The sequence below is a fragment of the Dermacentor andersoni genome, chromosome 10, assembly GCF_023375885.2.
Source record: "Dermacentor andersoni chromosome 10, qqDerAnde1_hic_scaffold, whole genome shotgun sequence".
In the NCBI taxonomy this organism is placed as follows: Eukaryota; Metazoa; Arthropoda; class Arachnida; order Ixodida; family Ixodidae; genus Dermacentor; species Dermacentor andersoni.
The window spans coordinates 133,490,552-133,511,990 of record NC_092823.1 but is presented as its reverse complement, the minus strand read 5'-3'; the positions used below and the strand labels follow the sequence as shown (position 1 = coordinate 133,511,990).

The 21,439-nt window shown below is 45.3% G+C and overlaps 1 protein-coding gene and 1 pseudogene across 2 annotated transcripts in view; both read right to left on the bottom strand.

The window, feature by feature from the left end:
* The window catches only part of LOC126545093 (uncharacterized), an 80,787-nt gene that overhangs the window by 22,600 nt on the left and 36,748 nt on the right, over positions 1-21,439 (bottom strand). For both annotated transcript variants that reach the window (XM_055078238.2, XM_055078239.2), the window contains exons 5-7: positions 20,513-20,746; positions 11,518-11,676; positions 6,840-6,997 (exon numbers count right to left, since the gene is read on the bottom strand). In XM_055078238.2, the coding sequence (XP_054934213.1) occupies positions 6,840-6,997; positions 11,518-11,676; positions 20,513-20,746 (551 nt within the window). The remainder of the gene's footprint in view (positions 1-6,839; positions 6,998-11,517; positions 11,677-20,512; positions 20,747-21,439) is intronic.
* Positions 13,772-14,879, bottom strand: LOC140213754 (tigger transposable element-derived protein 4-like; annotated as a pseudogene).

The window sequence follows — 21,439 nt, the reverse complement described above, 5'->3', positions numbered from 1 at the left end:
CTTGTCTTCCCAATTGCAATGTTTGCTTTTTTTCTGATAATCCTGTCAAAAATGTACCAACAGGGTCATAGTGTTAACCGTTGCAAGATTAACAAATTTTTCCAGTCGCTGCAAATATTTTGAGACTCCAATGGCACCGTGTTTTCACATATCTAGAATAAGCAATACAACTTCATCAGATGACAAGGCACAGAACCTTTACAATGCAGACTGTGCAGGGATGTGCTAGAAGACATACACTAGAAGACTGTTAGTGAGGTACGCGGTGACACATACGAGAGAGCATTAGCAACTGAAGTTTATTGCAATCGCATGTGTTCATATACAGGCACATGATTCCAAAGCCATGTGACAATCATTGTCAATCACTCTGCTGAGTTAAGCAAGCACAGTTCTTCTTGCGGCAAGAAAACAGATGGTTAATTAAGTAAACATAAATGGTACTAAAGTTGCACATTGGGCTCGTAGGTATATAATGATGGAGGCAAAAGGCGTAGTGCATCAGAAACAGGACACCTAAGATGAACACAGACGACACACACGTTTGACGCTAAATGTGCGTGTCGTCTGTATTCTCCTTTTTTGTTTTGTTTCTGATGCGCTACGCCTTTTGCCTCCATAAATGGTACCTTGCCCGATTTTCGCTTTTGCTTCTCTTTACATTTATCTTCGTGAGAGCTGGTTATGCAGCACTTTGAAAAAAAAGTCGCAGTTTCACCCGAAAGGGAAGCACCGACTTCAATAGCAAATTAATAGATAGCTATACGAAGTAAGGATTGTAATTAATACGAAGTAAGGCTTGCAAACATTCTAAATTAACAATGATATGATGTGTAAGCAGGACTGAACAAGGGCGTAGAAAGAAACAGACACAAAGAGACAGCACTGTCTACGTGTGCCTGTTTTTTTCTGCATCCTCGTTTAGTTGCACTTACACATTCTATGATAGATTCAAACCAACTAGCCTGCCAACATGTTTTAAATGAATTAACAAGCACAGTGTCACGCGCACAGGTAAACATGAACATATCTCGCTCGATGAGTGCGGAAACTTGCTGTCGAAATTCTGGAGTGAAGAATCATGGCAGCAACAGTGATCGAATTGATCTTCATGCATCTCTCGCTTCAACGTGAACAAAACGTTGAAAGCACAGTGTGTATGACGCTACCGGCACTACGCACACTCTGCAAACATAGCAGATCACCTAGAAGATGAAGTCTGCACGGGCGCGCACTTTGGACACGTCGCAAATTGCTTTCAAGACAAGGCAGCCACACGGCCGCGCCGTAAGCAGCAGCCACTGGAGAAGAATGCCCCTCCTCCCTCCCTCGCACATGCGAGATTGAGCCATGTTCGCCAGCTCACCCTCGCACTCTTTCCCTCGCACATATACCATACAATGCGCGGCGATGATTTTATCACCCATGGACTTAATGTGGGACCTCACGGCAACGGTGACGGCACAAATGTGGCTGGACTGTTCATGTAATTGCTACTGCAATAAAAAGTAGAAGACAACCACAGTCATAGCAATGTGCTGACAGGTGCCCGTCTTTGTAATGCATAATATTTTGCCCATGTTCCCTTTAAACAGTCATTTACAGAGCAATGACGGTGGTTGTTTCAAGTGTATTAGTAAACCATCTGTTTTGTTGTTGCAAAAATAAATGTACTTGTTTAACTTTCTCCGGTTGCAGCTTTTCACCAGCTAAATAACATTGAAAATAATCGCTTGGCACAGGACACGCCTGCATATATCGGAAGTTTCTCAAATGTTTTCGATAGTTCTATCTCTTGTCTGTTGTCAGCAAACCTTGTGTATTCTGATTGTATGTGCAAGGCGAAGTGCGCAGCACTTTCTGGAAGTCAAGCGGGCACCAGTGATTACGCTGGAACCTTCGACGAGTCATGTATAAAAGCCGACAAGCTTGATCCGCAGAATTAAATGTTTGACAATCGCCGACTCTGCTCGCCGCTACTGTTGTGCTTGAGTGTTACTTGTATTGCCGAGCACCAGTTCACCTAATAAAATGTTAAATTTGTAACTCACAGTTTTGGCACTGTGTCATTCTTCACCGTCACCAAAACGTGACATCTGGTGGAGGTACTACGTTGTGTAACGAAAAAAAACCTGCAAGCCCAAGCCTTGAGGACATGGTCAACATCCTTGAGGGCCATAGAGCTAGCTGCCGGCTTAAAAAGTTGCTGCCGGAGCAAGGACTTCTACCAAAGATTTTCAGAAAGACTAAGGCCAAGCCAACAGCCGAAATGACAGCACTCGCGTCTCCGATCATCCTTCAACAACCCATGGTGCCACCGACCCTTTGTGGATCATCAGTTAAGACCCCGAAAGCTGGCAGGAGACATACAAAAGGGTCGCAACATTCAACAACTGGTACTCCAAGGACAAGTTACGCCATGTGTACTTCCCCTTCAAAGATACTGTGATGACCTGGTTTGAGAACCGAGACGACCCCATCAACATGGGACCTGTTTCACAACGGCGTCCTGTGGAACTTTGCGGGCATCATATGCATGAAAGGGCTCTGCTAGAAGCCGAAGTGCAGCTCCCGAATGAGAACATTGCTGCTTACACGGAAGAGGTGAGCCGTCTTTTCTGCCATGCCAACCCGAACATGTCTGAGAACAAAGTTTGTTCCCTGATGCGGGGAGCAAAGCAAGAACTCTTTGCCGGATTAATTCACAACCCACCGAAGACCACAGCGGAATTTTCATCAGAAACCACAACAATCAAAAAGACGTGAGAAACGCGCACCAAACAATATGATCGCCAAATGGTTATGCCGAAGTACGAGGTCCAAGCACTTGGCCCCAACGACTTGGGCAAGAACCATCCAAGCAATTGTGCGCAAGGAGCTACAGAGGATGTTCCCAAGGTCGCAGCCTCAGATGGCCTCAATCGCTGATGTCGTGCTAGAAGAAACCCAGCGGTCATTGGGAGTTCCCGAAGTGCTGCCGGAATCACCACAGCCACAGCCTGAAGCAATGACTAACACCGCTGTTGCTGGCCATCAGTCTGCCTCCATGCCTGCACCACGGCCCTGTCACACCGCAATTCCATTGCCAGCTTCTGCCACCACGGCGTGTCACGTGGCTTTGGAATCACGTATCTATATATGAATGCGTCACATCGCAATAGACTTCAGTTGCTAGTGTGCTCCCATATGTGTCATTGCGTGACACACACAATTATAGCGAAAAATTCAACAAACTAAACTTTGACCTTCATTTTCTTTTCTAATAATCAACCTATTATCACAGGATTAATGAAAATAGAGTTTTCAAAGAATATCTAATGCTACTGTGGTTTCCTTTTAAAAATTGCAGTACCTCAACTGCCAAGAATGAGATGCTCTAGGCTGTTGATAGTCTCTCACAGCAACGATGAGTGATATACAAATGCTTAAACAAATTGGTGTTATTCTTTTACTAACCACGAAAAAGTGGAACATTGAATAACCAAGGGCACTACCTTTATAATTTCTTGAAATATCAAAATCGGGTTGTGTATATTAATTCAGGGGGCAGTTCAACCAGGATATATCTAATCTGAAGGGGATTACAAAAAAGTTCGAAATATAGGTTATTTTATATATAAAATAGAAATGTAATCAGGAAATTTAAAGGGGATTTTGCAGCTGCTCGTTCTACAGAATAATTCATTATATGAGAGTTCGATATATCCAGGTTTGACTGTATTTAATTTTTCGTTTGTGTCCGAAAATTTGGTGCTTATTACAAAAGAGGGCATGTTATAACCAAGTAAATGTGGCAGCTTCCAAGGTGGGGTACTCGTGTAACCAGCTGTTGCTCATTCACAACCTTCATACCTTAAAATCTTAAAGGGGCCCTCACCAGGTCTGGCCATTTTGAGCTGACAAGTGCAGAGCATACAATGCGCCCCAAAGATCGTGTTTGCAAAGAATTACATTGCTATGCGCTGCGAAAATGCCTGAAATTTCAATCCGAACGCCATTTCCCTCTTCACTCGCAGCGAATCCGCCCAGAGAGGGACGGTAAGGTAGTTGGGCTCCTGCGCCTATGTAATCGTGTCCGCAGTGTGACGTAGCTCGTGGTGACATGTGACTTCAAGAATTATTCAAGGCAACATCTGTTTATTTGTGTGATCTGTTGCTTGAATTGACGAATTGAAGTTCAGAGAAATAATAAAACACACAAACGGAATGTCTGCGTGGTTTTTTGTTTTACTTTGCACTGAAGCAAGAGCGATGTACTTCAGTTTAGTCTGCTTGTTCCTACAGTGGTGCAGTCATGTGTGCAGGTATCGAAACTATGCCATTTTCTGCTGTGTTCCGGAGTGTGATGATGCACTGTGATCTACGTGTTCTACCTCACTATTCGTGTAGCCCTGAATTATACCGCTAGCCATGTGTCCTTGCGCACAGCGTGCAAAATCGTGCGCTGCGTGAAACGATAACAGCTCACGCGCAACGCCGCCAGCGGATAAACCAGCGGAAGTGCGCATCGCTGGAAAAAAATAATAATAAATAAATAAAGTGAGGGGAAAAAAAAAAAAGTAAAGACGGGGCCCGTGACGTATGTGTCACGTGATCCTCGAGGTACGGCATGGGAGAGCACAGGGAAGGTATTTCGCTTGTGAAGGCTAGACGGGGCAAGTGGAGAGGGAGTCTCGCTATGCAGTTGAGCCTGCCTGCTGAAATCATGCGTTTGCGGCACTGAAACATTTCTATCTTGCTATTAATGAGCCGATTTGAAAATTTGCAGCAGAACGCTCCCTAGAGGACACGTAACCACTTCCAGCGTATAACGAAAATTTGCTATGGGGCCTGGTGAGGGGCCCTTTAAAGGGGGACGCCCCTTGAAACAACTTTTTCATTACTTGTATTAGAGTTTTCAAAATTCAGTCAAATATAGAGTTTTCTATGCAGATTTCAAATAAGGCACTACTTTTTGTGTAGCTGTTATAGTTTTAGAGTTATGTGATGCACGATGGCAAAATATAGTCATCTTTATGGGCACTTTCTTATGTAATAAATTTACACAAGAAGCATCATGATTTAGCTTGTTTAGCTCTTCATAGATCACGAAGTGCCGATATCAAGCCAAACAGGGTATACAATTACTGAAACTATGCAAAAAGATTAGAACATTTCAACTAACTTTCTTTCTCAATTCTCTGAAATATAACCAAGTACTTTTGCAACTCACTGCTTGGAGATATTGCAATTTCAAGTAGACAATAGCAATGTACATGTCTTCAAGAGTATGTATGCCAAATTTATTTACTATAAGACAATTGTATGTGTACAAGGTTAATTTCATGTGATTGTGAAAAAAAATTAGTTGAAGTGTCCTCACCTTTCTTAAATTTCCAGTAATTGTACACGCTGTTTGAACAGATATCGGCACTTTGCAGTCTACAAAAAGCTAGATAAGATACAGCACAAGGCGTTTTATTAAAATTTATTACACCCAATAAAGTGCCCGCAAACTCACTATTTTGCCACTGTGTAGGACTTAACTCAAGAAATATAGCAGCTACATAGAAACTAATGACATATTTGAAATCTGCTTGAAATGCTCTATAAGTGGGTGGATTTTCAAATATCTAGTAAAAATATTAAAGGAATATAATATTTTTTCGAGGAGTGTCTCCCCTTAAAACAGCCCATAGTAAATGGCTGCAAGGTTCACTACCCCTATTTTCACAACCAGCCTGCGTGAGCCAAGAGGGGCATGGCTGGTGTTTTGTAACGATGTGAAAGTGTGTGCAAATTCATACGTTACGTGCACTTGGCCTGCGCCATCAATTCCAGACATCTAATTGCTAAGTATGCATATATGTGAATTTCTCTTTCAAGTGCAGCTACATGGCTATGCAATCTGGGTTGCTGCAAGGTTGCACCACAGAGCTGACTCAACATAAAGAACTAGGCTGTTTTTTGGATATTTTCAGTAGTACACACTGGTGCTGAGTAACTTTTACAGATTTGAGCATTGTTGTTTGCAGTTATTAAGTTATGAGTGTCTTCCATACTTAGATGTGGTAATTGAGGGTGCAGATCACACATATGGCAGTGCACTATTCATGTGAGAGTATGGCAGCATCTGCGACATTTCTCTCTCTCACACAAGAAGCATCAAGCGAAATAAATCGCACCTGTTAATCAAGTTCGTAAGTGAAAAAGTCATCATCACGCATATTAAACTGCTGCTGTTGACCGCATTCTTAAACTGAAGACATTTCAGGGACCATGCAGGCTCTCTGTTCACATGAAGCAAATGATGATGTATATAACAAATGATGATGTAGTTACTGTGCAAAGATTGATGACGTGTTCCCTTTCACTCCGCTGATGGCATCTAGTACCAGACAACATGACCAGACCGGAGCTGACCGATTTTCATTGAACCTGTGCCCATGGAAAAGAGCAAATGACTTGCAAGCAGTGAGCGAGACTTCTCTTAGTTCCGTGGCTGCAATGGCAGTTCGTGTGGCCAGTCAAACAACAGCATCCATCTAAAAGTTCAAATGTTCTGTTTATTAATGTCTTGTATAAAGCAATGATGGTTGTGATACTTGCCAATACAATTCCGTGAACCCTTAACAGAAAAATAAAAGGTACGGCAAGCAGGAAAAACTAGCAGTGTCAGATGCCGCTTCAGATATGTGTAACACAGGGTTGGGACCTCTCACGGAAGCAACTTGCTAAACTGGAATGATTAAGAAAAGGACCAAAAAGGAAGGGGGGGGGGGGGGGGGGGGAGCTTGAAAAAAAGAAATTCGGCGATGCCAATGCACAGCGGCCGTTCTGGGGGGCAGCTGCAGGCTCACATGTGTGGTGGGTGAGGGCGAGGTCTCCACTCCGGCGGGGGTGGCCGTGGCCCTCCACGCATGGGTCCCCCCCAAGGGGGCGGAGGTCCCCACTCAGGCATGTCCCAACCGCCCGGTGGAGGCATGGGGCGTCCTCTCATCCCTCCACGAGGCTCACCCTGCATTGCGCATAGTTCATATGCACTGCCATCAACATCATCCTGCGGCTCTTTGCACAGGGTCTGCCAGACCACGAGTAGATATGCTAAAATTTGGTGAGAAATGCCGTATTTACTCACATAATGATCGGACTTTTTTGGCAAAAAAATTGACGCAAATTCAAGGGTAGGATCATTACGCGGTTAAATTTCTCGTGAAAAGAAAGAGCATTTTGTTTTCATCCCGCGTTTGCTACGGGATGACTACAGGGCAACAAGCAGGCGGCTGCCGCTGAACAGTGTGGGACACCAAGACAATAACGGCGGCCAGCGGACCAAGCCGAACGTGCCGAATGTGATTTTTCTTCTTCTTGCGAGTACATTACGCGCATTAAAACAGTTTCTTCCGTATCAGTAATGAATAATATCGTAAATATCGGTAAGTTTGTGACAATAACATAGCCATGTCCACTTTGAGGAGACAGAAACAGACGTGGGCGCGCTTTGCTGCCAGTGACATAGAAACACATGGCGGGCATGCTGCGGAAACTGCGGCATTTATCTTCACTACTACCTTAATACGGCACATTTCCGCTAAGGGTGGGCGAATACCTCAGCTGTGTTACAAGCGTCGGCGTACGAATAGGGTACACCGCTAACGTGGCCACTATCGTTGTTGCTCGCGATTTGTTGCGTGCCCATGCAGAGGAAAAGAATCGAAAGGCGCCCTTTATGTCGTTGTTGTTGACCAAAACCATTATGAAGTTTACAAATAATAAAGCCAAGGTGAGTTTGGTTGTACTTTTTTTTTTCATGGAAGTGTGGAAAGTGATTAAAGGAATTAAATGGAGCATCTGCTTAAGAATGTTTGGTGCGTGCAGACCGCTTGGTATGTCTTCAAGAGTCGTTCGCGTGGCATTCGACAGATGGTAAGCGCAATCATTATTAGCTAGACTTGGCACACGGCATATCGCTGCGACAAGTTCGGGGTGCGATCACTACACAGGAAAGAACAGAAATTGAATTTTGACGAGAAAATTCAGGGGTGCGATCATTATGCAAGTAAATACGGGACTAAAATTTGTTATATTACTCAAGAAGTCACCTTATCTTTAAAATCAATCCCTTTCGTTCTATGTTGATGCTGTAAAACAGGCACTTTGCTTTATGGTTGGTGCAAGGATGATCGGCATCACAGACAAACAGAAGTACTAAGTTTATTTGTGAAATATTCATGTAAGAGGGGATGAGATTTTAGTCACTAATGTTGTTTCTATGGAGTGCACTGAGTAGGATCAGAGAAATCAGTCTGCTACAGCACAGTCACTGAGTGATAATTCAGACTGCTTTGCAGCACAGACTTAAACCTTTGAGGTCTGAAACTCTTACCCACTTTCCAACATTTCCGGTCCAAAACTATTTCGCCAGTTTTGGGCACTGTGAAAGAAAACAACAGCCGTGCAAGAAAAACTCATAGGATGTTTATTTTTGCAGTTACATTTTGTGCCTAAGTCTTAAGCAGTATTTCGGTAGCGTGTGGAAGCGCTCAAAGCACTCTCCTGGGTGCAGTCCTGGATTACTGCTGCAAGTGTTGCGGAACACTGTTTCTTTCCTGCCCCCTTTTGTTTTGCAGTCACGGGAAACAGCGCAGTCCTTGCTACTTCGGCCAGAGATCTTGTAGATGAAATGTAGCTTCTTTCTTCACAGTCCACACGTGCAGATGGGCCCCACTTTTTAGCAGGAGCCCTTATGTCACCCACCAGCTGCTCGATTTGGTTCCGGCGGTACTGCGGGTGTCGCTGCTCGTTCTGTCCCTCCTTTAGCAGCTGCATCCTCATCAAAATGAAACTGTTTACAATCAAAACTACTAGAAGCACCCCAGAAAATAAAGAAGAGGTTTCTTTACAATTTCATCAACTTCCGAAAAATGAATTTTCAGTGGAGTCGCATATCATCACAGGTTTCTTCAGTGTCCCTGTCTGTCCTCCCACTTGCTTCCTTGATACTTTTTTCATAGATGCATTGTGGGCTGAACTGAGTCACATCTTCCACCAGGCAAGCACCATGTACGAGTTTCCTTGCAAGCGAGCAGTCACTTTTTTCGCTTCTTCTTGAGCTGATGTGGCATTTGTTTTCTATTCATCATCATGGTCCCAGTTAGCAATAGCCTCTGTGAATAACTTTCCGGCAAGCACTGGGGACGTGTACAATCTGTCCCTATAAAGATGATAGCCACTAACCGGCGTAGGTTCCTGCACATTCTGCAGCAGGTGAAGCACAATCCTGCACGTGAAGGGGAGCGCAGGACAGCAGAGGCTATCAGTCGTCGTGCCCCCGTAGTAAGCTCAAATGCAGAAATGTAGCCTGTTAGGCAGGCAACAAGCGCACAAACAAGCATGCCCCATTTTGTTGGCTTCTGAAGATTGTAACACTTGAATAAGACTTGGCCCTTGAAGCCAATGATGCTTTCATCTAGGCAAATTTTTGGGTTGCTTTGAAATGCTCTCTGCATTTTGCGTACTGTATATGTAAAGTACAACATCCCTGACCTTGCTCCCAAGCCCAGATGCCACCTGAAGAGGCATTTGGGCTTGGAGCAACACGCTGCATCCAAAAGATTTTAAAAAATCTCTTTAGTTGAAAAACATGTGGGAAAAAAGGCATCTTCTTGAGGAGGTCCTTGCTAGAGTACTCCTTCAGTTCCGACTTAGGATTCAAAGCCATGTTGATGATTAGCCCTGGGAAGGCTTTGAATTCTTCCAAGGACGCATCTTCCCAGTCCTTCTAAATCGAGTGCTTCGGAAGGATGCCAGCATTGGAGATTTTTTTCACGTGCATAGCAGTTCATTTCGTGCATTATTTCCTCAATCAGCTAATCTGTGAAGAACAGTTATTTAGATTGGAGGCGCTTACTAGGGATCCCAGGTTCATGGCAGTGAAGGTAGGAGGGGCAAAGGCTGGAAAATTATCCATGTAGGCACGCCAGCCCGTTCCACACGGACATGTGTTACCAGAGCCAGCGTTGTCGTCATCTTCGTGACTGGCATCTGTAGGATCTCTATCTCCATAATAGGGTGGACGCACATAGTTCTCTTCCTCACTAAAATCGTCTTCTCTTTTGCTAAAAGCTTCAGAATTACCGCCGTAAAAGGCGCTTGGCAAAAAGGCAGCCATGCCTCGCATCAAGAGGCACAAAAACAGAGCCACTGAGCACTCGAAGAATCCAAGGCTCCAAACAGCATAAGCACTGCCCTCTAGTCTAAAAAAAAGCAAAGCTCAAGTAAAAGAGTTTAATTACTCTTTAAGAGATGGCACACCATGCATAATGAGAAAATGCACAGCAATGCAGCAACGAAAAAGCTTGTCGGGCAGTGACCGACAGTAGAACGCAAAGGGTTGCTGTGTAAGGACCAAAACTTTTGACATTTTCAAGCAATGCACACTTGAAGAGGTCCCCGCTCAAGGAGACAGCAGAGAATGACGGCACGTTGGGTTTATTGCCTATTAAAATGTGCCGTACACTTACAACAGCACTACACACTACACTACACCCTATTCCACTGTGTTGCCAAGCAGATAGCAGAAGACGCTCATTGCATTAAGGTTGACGGCGATAAGCCATACTGGTGCGCCTGTTGGTGGTTATATTCTTTTCTGAAGCTGCCACCATGCCTCCGCGCATTTTGCGCATTTTCTATGCTTATCTATATAGCCATCATTGTAATCGCACCGATGCCAGAAATGTTGATAGGCTGGTCTCTGCACTTTCTTAAAAGGTGTAAGTTCATGGCACAGCATGGCGCACATTTTTTTTGCCACTAGTGGAGTGAAGTCACTTGTCGTCTGGCGACTCCAATATACCAGGCTCCCAATTATTGGGACATCTGGTGGTCCTCGTCGAATCTAAATTATAGATCGGCAACTGCATTAGTGTTCTTTGCAATTCGTATTGCACTAAATTAGACACAAATGAAGAATCGTGAAATTGCTAGTTTCATTAAGACAACTATACGCAAGCTCTAATATTGAGCATTTCACAATAAATTAGTAAAACTTGGCAGATATGCATCGACCAAAGAGTAGCACAAAGCTACAAAGAAAACCTGTATGGTTTTTCAGAAAGAAAGCTTTTCAGTTAAAGAAAGGATCATCCAGATAAGTAGCTTGAACCTGAGCCTAACACTTTGCCGAGGCAGTTACTCTGCTATCTGAGCTAACCAGGAGCCTAGTAGATTGCACAGATCACAGAGTGACACCAAGTTAATCAACAACCCATATGGGAACACTGAATATCACAAGGTGTCATGAAAGAAGTTGGAGTCGAGACATTAGCAAGTACAGTTGTAGATCTGTATTAAAAACACAGTACAGCAGGCAATGTCTTCCTTATTACACACTTCAGCGAAACTTATGGCAAAATCGCAAGTCACACTGGCGCGCACCTGGGCACCGTTTCAACCTATCATTATCGCCCCAGTGTGTCCCAGTGCACACCAGTGGAATGCTCGCTTTGGCAATATTTAGGGCCTCCGACAGCTCACCCGCATTGGAGGGAACCCCCTCGGTGGACGGCGTTGCATAGGTCCCCCTCTTGGTGGTCCGCCCATCCAGGGTGGTGGAGGGCCACCTCCTCGGTGAGGTCCTGGAGGCCATGGCTCGCTGTCTTCAAAGCCATCCCACTGATCCTCAGCGAATACATCCTGCAGCGCAGAGTCCAACACACATCTCACTGACTGCTCTGTGTCCCTGAACACAGGTATGAGCTACACTCATGACTATTATGACTCATGAGTTACAACTTTAAAGGTGCGTTCCAACCCATTACTCAAGCGACACTGTTGAATATGGTCCATGACAAACATGAGCTGTACTAACTTTCAGTTACACTCATGACTTTCAACTGTATTCATCAATTAGTTAGGCCAAGCTGACAACCCATGCTATATTAATTAGCGGAAATTAGATACAAACAAACATGTACATGCATTCTACGTCTTTTCATGTGTCCACAACAATTGCCATCCTTCTCATATTCAATTCTCTAAAGAACTGTTGGCCCAGCATGCATTCATATCGGCTGCGCAGGCACAAGGGACCACAAAAGAAAGAGGCAAAGTGGATAGGAGAAGAGCTGGACATCAACAGCTTTTGTAACACAACTGCAGTATGTGCACAGGCACAAATGTTATGCACAAAGGTGAATATGCACATGGCTTAACAATGTGAAAAGACAGCATATCATTAGTTGTGAGCAGAACCCAGACCCAAAAAACATAATGGCAAAAAATAACAAAAGGGCACTGCATGGTACCCCCTCCACTCACACAACAATCATGGTTTCTGTGGATATCTGGAGCTTCAAACGTTTGTCTGCTCGTATAGACTTCTCCCCTTGGGCAAGTGTACTTGTGGCAGTAAAGTCTAGAGTGCAAAGGCACTGGTAACAGTGATCTGACAAATTTAACCCCCTGCTATACGTGCGCTCAACTCATCTTTCTGCACATTATATTGTTTGCAATAGAAACATGAATGCAAACTAGCCAAAGTGAACAAATCATGTGCTCTGCACAATCTACAATACTTCATAATAGGGGTGGGTGAATACCATTACATAGTGTTAAACCTCAATATAACGAAGTCTGTAAAATTGGCAATTTGTTTCGTTATATCGAAATTTCGTTGTCTTGAAATTCGACCTTTTATGCAAATAAGTACAGTTGCCCATGGATCTTTGTTACACATAAGGGGCCACAAAACTTTTCTAATTATCGAGCAATTGGAAAAAATCAAATTGTTTGTTAAATTTGACAGCAGCCAACGAAAGATCCGGTTTTATGAAGTGTCAACAGCATAAGCTTCACATCGGCGGTAAGAAGCGAATCCAGCCACGCTTTTGCGTCCACTCCACCCCCATGGCTGATGCCTCCTGCCTTGCGATAGCACTATCATGAAAAGCGCGGGCCACAGGGAGCGAATGCTTCATCTGCCTCTTGCTTCAACATGTCTTCAAAACGTGAGATTATGCAACTCCAGTGCTAAATGCACGAGACAAGAAGATAACACACACAATCCCAAACTATCTTGGTACACCCACCTTTAACACACACGGCAACCTCAGAAACAAGGCGCGCATGCCGACAGCCATGCCCAGCCATGCCACACAAAGAAGAGGCACGACACCCTCCCCCTCCTCCACCCCCCCCCTCTTCATCTATGCTTGACTGCGTTATTGTGAGCTTGCTCCCACGCCCCTTACCTCCTTGCTCACACAGGAAGATGGTACTCATCAAACCACCATCCTTCTTGGCTCACACACGCACACTTTCACTTTCTCCCAAAGCACACAGCGTACAGACCGGGAGCAATAGGATCTTTTTGCACTTGGGACTTTATACGGAACTCCACTTCGGTGCTCACTCTTGGTCACCCAGCGCAAGATTTGAGAGATGCGCATTCGCTAGCAGCCACTCGTAAATCAACCATTTGACCATCTGCATCAGCAGAAGTTTCATTTCTTGTCTCAGTATTCATTCGCAGTGGCAATGAAATTTCTTTACATCGAAATTGTGTACACATTTTATTATATTGAGGTCCTAAATAGACGGTGTTCTATGGACAACAAGTTATAAAAGTTAAATACTTCATTATATTACGAATTTCATTATATTGAAGTGCGTTAAATCGAGCTTTAACTGCAGCAGATTTCAAGTTGACCATTAAATCGAATCAAGAAAAGAATGCTGAATATTGAGTTTAATATCAAATATCAGAAAATTTATCACGTAGTTTAATGGTTACAAATCTTGGGCAAGAAAACACTGTACGGCACATGCACGATACAGTAGCCGACCGTTTTTCTGGATCTGGAGGGGACTGAAAATTTGTCCACATAAAAGAACAGTCCCAAAAATCCGTGAGTAGCAAAACCAAACTTTATTCCAGCTAAACTGGACCGAAAAAGTATCGGACAATCGCTTGTTTTATATTCCTGCTTTTTGTAACGATGTCTGCTTGCATCTGTGCAAACGCCATGTTCTCATCATACACACTAGAAAACAATATTAGAGCGTTGACAACGTCTTGCATTGATGGTTGCGGGCGGCCAGAGGTGTCCTCGGAGTGAGAGTCACTTTGCGGCAGTGCAGTCACCTGGCGAACGATCTCGTCGTCCGTAAGCTATGCACACAATTCTATGTTCGATCGTGGCAAATTCATGAAAAGTAACAGCAACGGGAAGGTCCATCCCACTGCTGTGCAAGTCAGCAATCAGCTGCTCGCCGGTGTCAATGTCTTCAGCAGTGCCGTTTGCCTCTTCCGGGCTCTTTAGAGTTGTAAAATCCAGCATGCCTAAAACAATTTGCAATCGTTCAAGGCTGAACAGCCTTCCAGGCCTCTGCTAGCATTCCGAGTGCCGAGAACAGGTTAATGGAGTACGTCTTCCTGTTGTCATAGCACATGAGTGTGCGGCCAAGTAAACTGGCCCGGTAGTGCACTTTGAGGTATTTAATGGCCCCTTGGTACATCAGCTGGAGCACACTCGTTGCATTCGGTGGCAAGAATTTAAGACGAATAGCTCGCCGTGCGCCCCGCAGCAGTCTACGACTATTACCACTTGCCTCTTCTGGCGCTCAAACATCCAGTCCAGATGGCAGACGTAATCTTCGAACAAGCTTTGTGTAATCCAGGCTTTTGTATTGCTGCTGTACTGCACAGGCAGGTTCTTCGCACCCTTAGAGCAACCCGGCTTTTTTGCCTTCCCTATCACTAGAAGGGGCAGCTTCTCGGTGCCAACCGCATTTGCCCTGACCATGACAGTTACCCTCTCCTTACTATGCTTCACACCAGCGCAGGCCTCATTAGTAAAGGAAAGTGAACGGTCCGGCAGCATTTTGAAGAAAAGGCCTGTCTCGTCACAATTAAAAATGTCTGCAGGAGCATACTCTTGTAGCAGAGCCTTCAACTTACTCGTCCAGTAATCCGTGACAGTAGATTGATCCACGGCACCACTTTCCCCACAAACTTTCTTGAAAGAGACTCCGTGCCTTTTCTTAAACTCACGGATTCACCCATCGGTGAAGTTGAAGTCCTGAATTCCCCGTTTTTAAAGCGAGCATCTCTGCTTTCTGCTTGAGCATGTTGCCCGAAATGGGGAGGTTCTTTGCTAGGACTCCTTTCAACCACAGCTGCAGAGCCTCTTTTTGTAGTTTTGCAATGCGACTGGTCGACTGCAGACAGGATCTTTTCTTTGTTTTTCACGTAATCAGACTCCTTCGTGACGTCGACTTGGGTCCGTCCTTGCCCGATAAGCCTGATGATGGGGGCCTTCTTGGCCAGCATCATGGTCAGATATTTTCCATGCTTCTTCGACACATTCGGTGGAGGCGGGTGAAGAGCAGGGGCCATGGCGTCAAAAACACGCTGGCGTTGCACTAAATGAACAGCCGCAACACACTGAAATAGCGATGATATGTTGTGCAGTGGCTAGTGATGGCAGACAATGATTTCAATCGCACTGTACTGGATAAAATCCGACGGATCACTGCTGGACAAAGACGTGTGCGACACCACCTACGATACTGAGGCAAAACTGATGATGATGGTTGTCATCGTGAGCATCGCCAGGCATTCATAGGTGGGGTCCAAAACTGGCAGCACATGACCGGCTTCCGGCTCTCAAAATCGATTTCGCCACAGGCTACAGGCAAAAGCATGGCCTTTAAGATCAGAGTATCTTACAACAGGCGCCGTTGTTGCTGCCCATATTTGGACGTCTCCTATACCAGCTAATCAATTTACTATACTGATCCAAGCCACTCCACGTCCGATCCGAAGCTACTCAGGCAGCTCAAGATTCAAAATGGCGTCCTCCCTGACTCATAGCGCTGGTCCATCATGGCAAATTTTGTCCGGAAAATGTAACTTCTGGCTTTATGTTGTCCGAAAAAAAGGTCGCTAAAATGCATTAGCTCTATGGGAACCCTGATGGTGCATTTATGAAGTTTGGAATATCCATCAAGCCCGGATTTTTGGAGTCCGAAAAATCGGTCGGCTACTGTAGTCTCTTAGCACTGCATAACAAGAATGTAGCAAGCTATCAGTGACTTAGGTACACAAAAATCAATATATACATGCAGTCCCGAGCGATGCTGAGCTGAGTACTTCCCCTCTCTTCCCTCACACGCCACCATGCCACTCAAAGTTGGAGGCTTGAAATACCCTCGCTATTCAAGGCATACTATTTCAACCTAGTCATTGATCGTCGTGTCCCTCCCAGTCCACTAATGACGTGGCACAGCATGCGCGCCGGTTTGGAGCATGTATTTGACATAGCGATGGAATTCAGGTCAATTCCAGCAAATTCAATAACGTCTGAGCATCTATTCTCACATGCTGTTAGTGTGGCCATCCAAAGAAGGTGTCAGTTTCGCTCAAACATCCTAGCCAATTGACATTCCTTTGCTCTGCAGAGAAGAGCATGTCGTTTAAAATTCTACACCAGTCATTTTCTTTCCCCTGTTTGTTTTGCAATTTCTTGCTTATTTCAGTTGGACTTCACCTTTCACTTTTGCCATTTCTCTTATTTTTTATTTAACTGTACTGTAGAGAGATTCACTAGTGTCATGCATCTTATTTAATACATTACAAGTGCTATTTTATAACATATGTTCTTTATCTTCTCAAAAGCCATTAGTGCCAATGATATTTAGTCTTTAACAAGTTAAAGATTATCCTTTATTAATTGTTTACACACTGGTGTTCCAAACCTGGTTCCACCTCTCAAACATTAAAATAGGGCCCTACAAAAGTAGGTAACTGTGCTTGAAACTTTTTAGAATTGCCCTGCAAAGATTTTGATTAGTCAATTAACCAGCGAAATACCTTGCCTAGAAAGTGATTCTTTGATTAAAGGCTAAAATTGTGATTAATCATTAATTGAATACAAAATTAATCGACTATCCCTAGACCAGGATTTACAACTGTGTTGCATCTATGGCAGAAACGGTCTACACATGTAAAATGCCATACACATGTAAACATGTAATGCTTAGCAGATGACGTACAGCACAATCCACACTATCCGGGGTTCACCCATTACCTGCCAGGCAGCGGCTGTGCTCAATCTCGCACCCAATAGGCTAATGTTCTGCAGGACTTGAAAACCGAAACCACAAAAAAAGCAAATGCAAAAAGAATACTGCAGTACAAGTGCCAATCATGCTTTATTGCAGAGATATAGCATACCGTGTACCGCTATTTGCACCCACCAGAATGCTAGAACCTTATTTTCCTTGCCTACAGAGTTTACAAAAATCGGTCAATATCTTAGACCTTTGGGAAACACAGCAAGAGCTTTCTTTCGAGTAGAGCAACGTCCATAGGAACCTCACTAAGCTACAACATCACCTGCACAGATGAATCTCCAAATGTTGACGACGCTACGTAGCACATACACGAACGTAAGCCCAGGCAGCATCTGTGGTGTCATTCTCGCCCGAGGTGAGAACCAGCATTGTCAGCATGTAGCAATACCTCCCTCACACATCCCGTCTAATGTAACAACCCATATGAAACCGAGAACGAAACGATGGATGTGTGGTAAGTCTTCTGTGCTGGTGTGTAGACAAAGGTTCGATCTGCATGCCTTCTGGAAGCTAATCAGTTCAATCTTTGCATATACTTTTGCACTTGTCATCGCACTGCAGCAGTAATCTTGGATAACCACTTTCAGAGATCACTTTTACAAGGCTCGGCACTTGACATGTGGAAGTATATTGCTGACAGTGCTCAGTGCTAACTTTGTGAAGATAGCAACCTTGACAGAGCACCATAAATGCTGTCGGCCATATGCATGGAATCCCATGAAAGTAAAATTGATCACCTGGGCTCGCAATTTAGCCTGGGTTGTTGTGTGAAACGGGACGTAGGATCTTGCATAGTATACTATATTTACTGGAATCTGATGCGCACTTTTTCGATAAAACGGGTCCAAAAATTGCATGCACGTTAGAATCGAATACAACCTTAACTCTGTGTTACCATATTGCCATTGGCATTTCAAAATGGCCGCCTCATACGCGCTTCAAGCCTAGCAGCTGTAGCTCCCTCTACGTGCTGTAACATGTGTGCTTAGGTTAGTCCACCGTCCCATCGTCCCGTTTTCCGTGTTTGATCTATCAGCATGGAGGTGTCGACTGCAAGACATTCCCAATTCATCACAATGCCGCAATTAAAAGGAAAGTGATCACATGTGCGGAGGCGGACGAAAATCAGGCCGCATCCCAGGCGCTTGTAGTTCCCAAAACTTGCATGAGGAACTGGTGCAAACAGAAGGAACTTTCTACTCCGGCGGCGGCAACGCAGCCCCCATCTTTCTTAGAAAGCGATCCGCAATGGAGACAGAGTCTCACATCTACGCATACCGCACCATGTTCTGGTCGCTTAGTTCGCATTGAAGCAAGAGGCCGCTGTCATATGTAAGAGACATGCGGCGCAAAAAGAAAGGAAGAGGACAATGTGCGCGGATCGGTCCGAACGGCATGAGCCCTCGAGGCACGTGACCCGATGACCCGAGCTGTGATCGGGAGAGAAGCGGCACTGAGCTGGCATTATCGATGTGGCTCTGGGCCAAGAAGGCCGTGGCGTCAGCATCGCACTGGCGACGGGAGCCACGGAGGTTCGGTCAAGTCCGTAACGCTGGCGGGACAGGGTGTGGCCGTCGACCTTTGCGACGTTCGAGCGAGGCTCCTTGGAGCTGCTGCAGCCTCTCACGGCAGTTCCAGGCACTCCAGGAAGGATCCCCCTTCAGAGGCAGACCAGCACGTACGATAGTACCCGGGGCGTCTCGTCGGCACTCGAAGAAGTAGCGGCAGAACCCAGAGTTAGACTTAACCAGCAAGGCCGGAGTGCCACATCACCGACAGAGTTCGGGACACTGGCATCAGAGACGGACGAGTGGACTAGCCAACGTCAAGGCAGCAACTGCTACAGCGTCGGCGATTACAGAGATCTGACATGCACCGGACTCGGAGGATACATACGATGTCAAAAGTCTGTAAGAACGATCGTTTCTGTTAGTGTGCAGCCATAGGCTGGGGTTGCCGGACTTTCGCGTAGAAGGTGCTAAGGACTGACGTAGCCGGCAATTGGGACATGTTTAGTGACTATTAAGTCGGTAGCCTAAGTGCTAGTACTTCATTGTGTTTTGGTTTGCATGAGTTTTACTTTGACTTTGGGTTAATTAAAGTCTGTTTGCTGTGCTGCTCTGCGTTTCCCGACTTAATCTCTCCTAACAACCACATGCCCCCGAAATCAGTGACACACGACAGCCACACAAAGGTCAATTTGTTCGCTCCTGCTACCGCACTTCCTTACTCCAGCGTTTTGATCAAAAGTGTCCATGATCAGTGAGTGAGATGGGTTCATGTTTGCTGGCAATGCATGATTCATTGGCAATGCATGATGTTACCAGTGAAAAGAAAGCGCGCTGCTATAGATTGGAAAACAAGGTGCTGCTAACCGATGAGGTGATCGTCCCAAACATGCTCATGCTTACATTAGGATAGCAACAGCGGCAGTGATGGCGACAACGGCAGAAATGCCGCGGTAGGGCAGTCTGCCTAAATGTCCTCACAGGAGGAGCTACAGCTGACTCCGTCACCCCGGGGCTTCGTTTTCCTGAGGTGCCTTCTGCTGCACTACGTGGAGCACCTGGATGTCTTAAAGAAGGATGTCAGCAAGCTTCGCATAAAGCAAGCCAAACTGACAGACATGGAGTTTTCTCGTGCAAGCCAGTGAGAAATACGTGGCGAGATGTTTCTGGCGATCTCATCCCAGCGTTTCTGCTAGATTTCTCATGCTGAGAGGCTGCCAGGGCAACTTTCTTGCTTTTTTTTAAGAGGCCCTTTTGAGGCCACCACAGCGATGAATCAGCGCAGTTCACGTGTCCCTTGTCGCCCATGACCCCGATTTGCAGCTATAGCAGTGCCATTCTTGAAAGCCGACAGGCGACAAGTGAGATCACGCAGGGAGCAGAGTTAAACAGTTAAATGAGTCAACAGAATCAGCAGCCGGATGGAGGACGGTGGTGGGGAGGGGCACTGGCCTCCCCAACAATATACTACAGCTTTTTCACAACAGTTCTGCCATCCCCCACTTTGATTCTTTTAATGCTTTGTTTCAGTTTATTTCTAAAGAAATAAGCTGAAACTGAAACCCAGTTATAACAATGGAATTCCCATGGCATTTGAATGTTGTTATAACTGGGTTCGACTGCGTTATAATTATTAATCATCCTAACTTTTCTAAGTTCTGCCAGCTTACTTCAACCCGCACTTTGCCTGATGGGTCATGCAAAATTGATATCTTTTCATACTAGAATTAAAGAAAGGACTTTAAATGTGGTGACTTTCTACACTTCTTAAGTAAGGACAAATTAATGGGTGGTCAATATTAGCGAACCAATTTCCTTTTCTTTTGCAGCAGAGACAGGAAGCAATAGCTGCAGCTATTTGGCATTAACAAGCAGAGAGAACTTGCCTGCCCTGGTCGTGGGGGGCTCCTGACCGGCAGGGGTCCCCCTGGGCCACGTCGCCCGCGCATGTCACCCTCGTTCATCCCAGACTCTGGACGGGGTGGTCGTTCGGGCTCAGCCTCTGGATCACCCTTGCCATGCGGGGGCAGCTCTCCTTCAGGCATGTCCCGCTTGAGGTCCTTGCGTTCAGAGTCAAACGGCGGTTGCTGACGTGGAGGGCCCTGCTGGGGCTCAAAATCCTGCAGGAAGGGTGCGGCACGGTCACCAGACAACAGACGCTTGCTTGCCACAACAGACGGAACTCCTTATTAAGGGCTCATGTTTTCAAAAAGAAATTTGTTAAGTTGCTTTGTAGAAACAAGCATTTTAGCAACTTAAAGAGCCCCTCACCAAGTTAGGGCATTGCAAATAGACAAGTGTGGCACGTAGATCAAGCGGTGGCGATCGAGTCTGCAAAGCATCAAGTGTCTGGTCTGGAGGGCACGAAAACAGCTAAAGTTTCAAATGGAAGCCCTCGTGCCCTTCCTCGCGAGACAGCCCCGCTAGATTCCAGAGACTCAAGGTCACATGCACAAGTGCCTCTATAAAAGATGTACTGCTTGCAACGTTACCAAATAGGGCACATAAGCTTAACAAATCTTCCAATCCAGAATGTGCATTACCACCACAGGAAGCAAACTGCACAGCAACAAGAGGAAGAGAAGAAGAAAAAGAAGAGAGGCGAGGCTCACAACATAAATATACCACTGTCCTTTGGCTTCCGTATGGGAGAAGGCAGGGAAGGTGCTAGTCAAAGCAGAAGAGTGTATGACGACAGTAAAGCATGCCTCCAGGGAGCATGAGAATGTGACATTCTTATTTCCCTCATATCCTCTAACACAGCAATTTTAGAAATGTTTCCAATAAGGCGCTCACCACATGGCACTCTACAA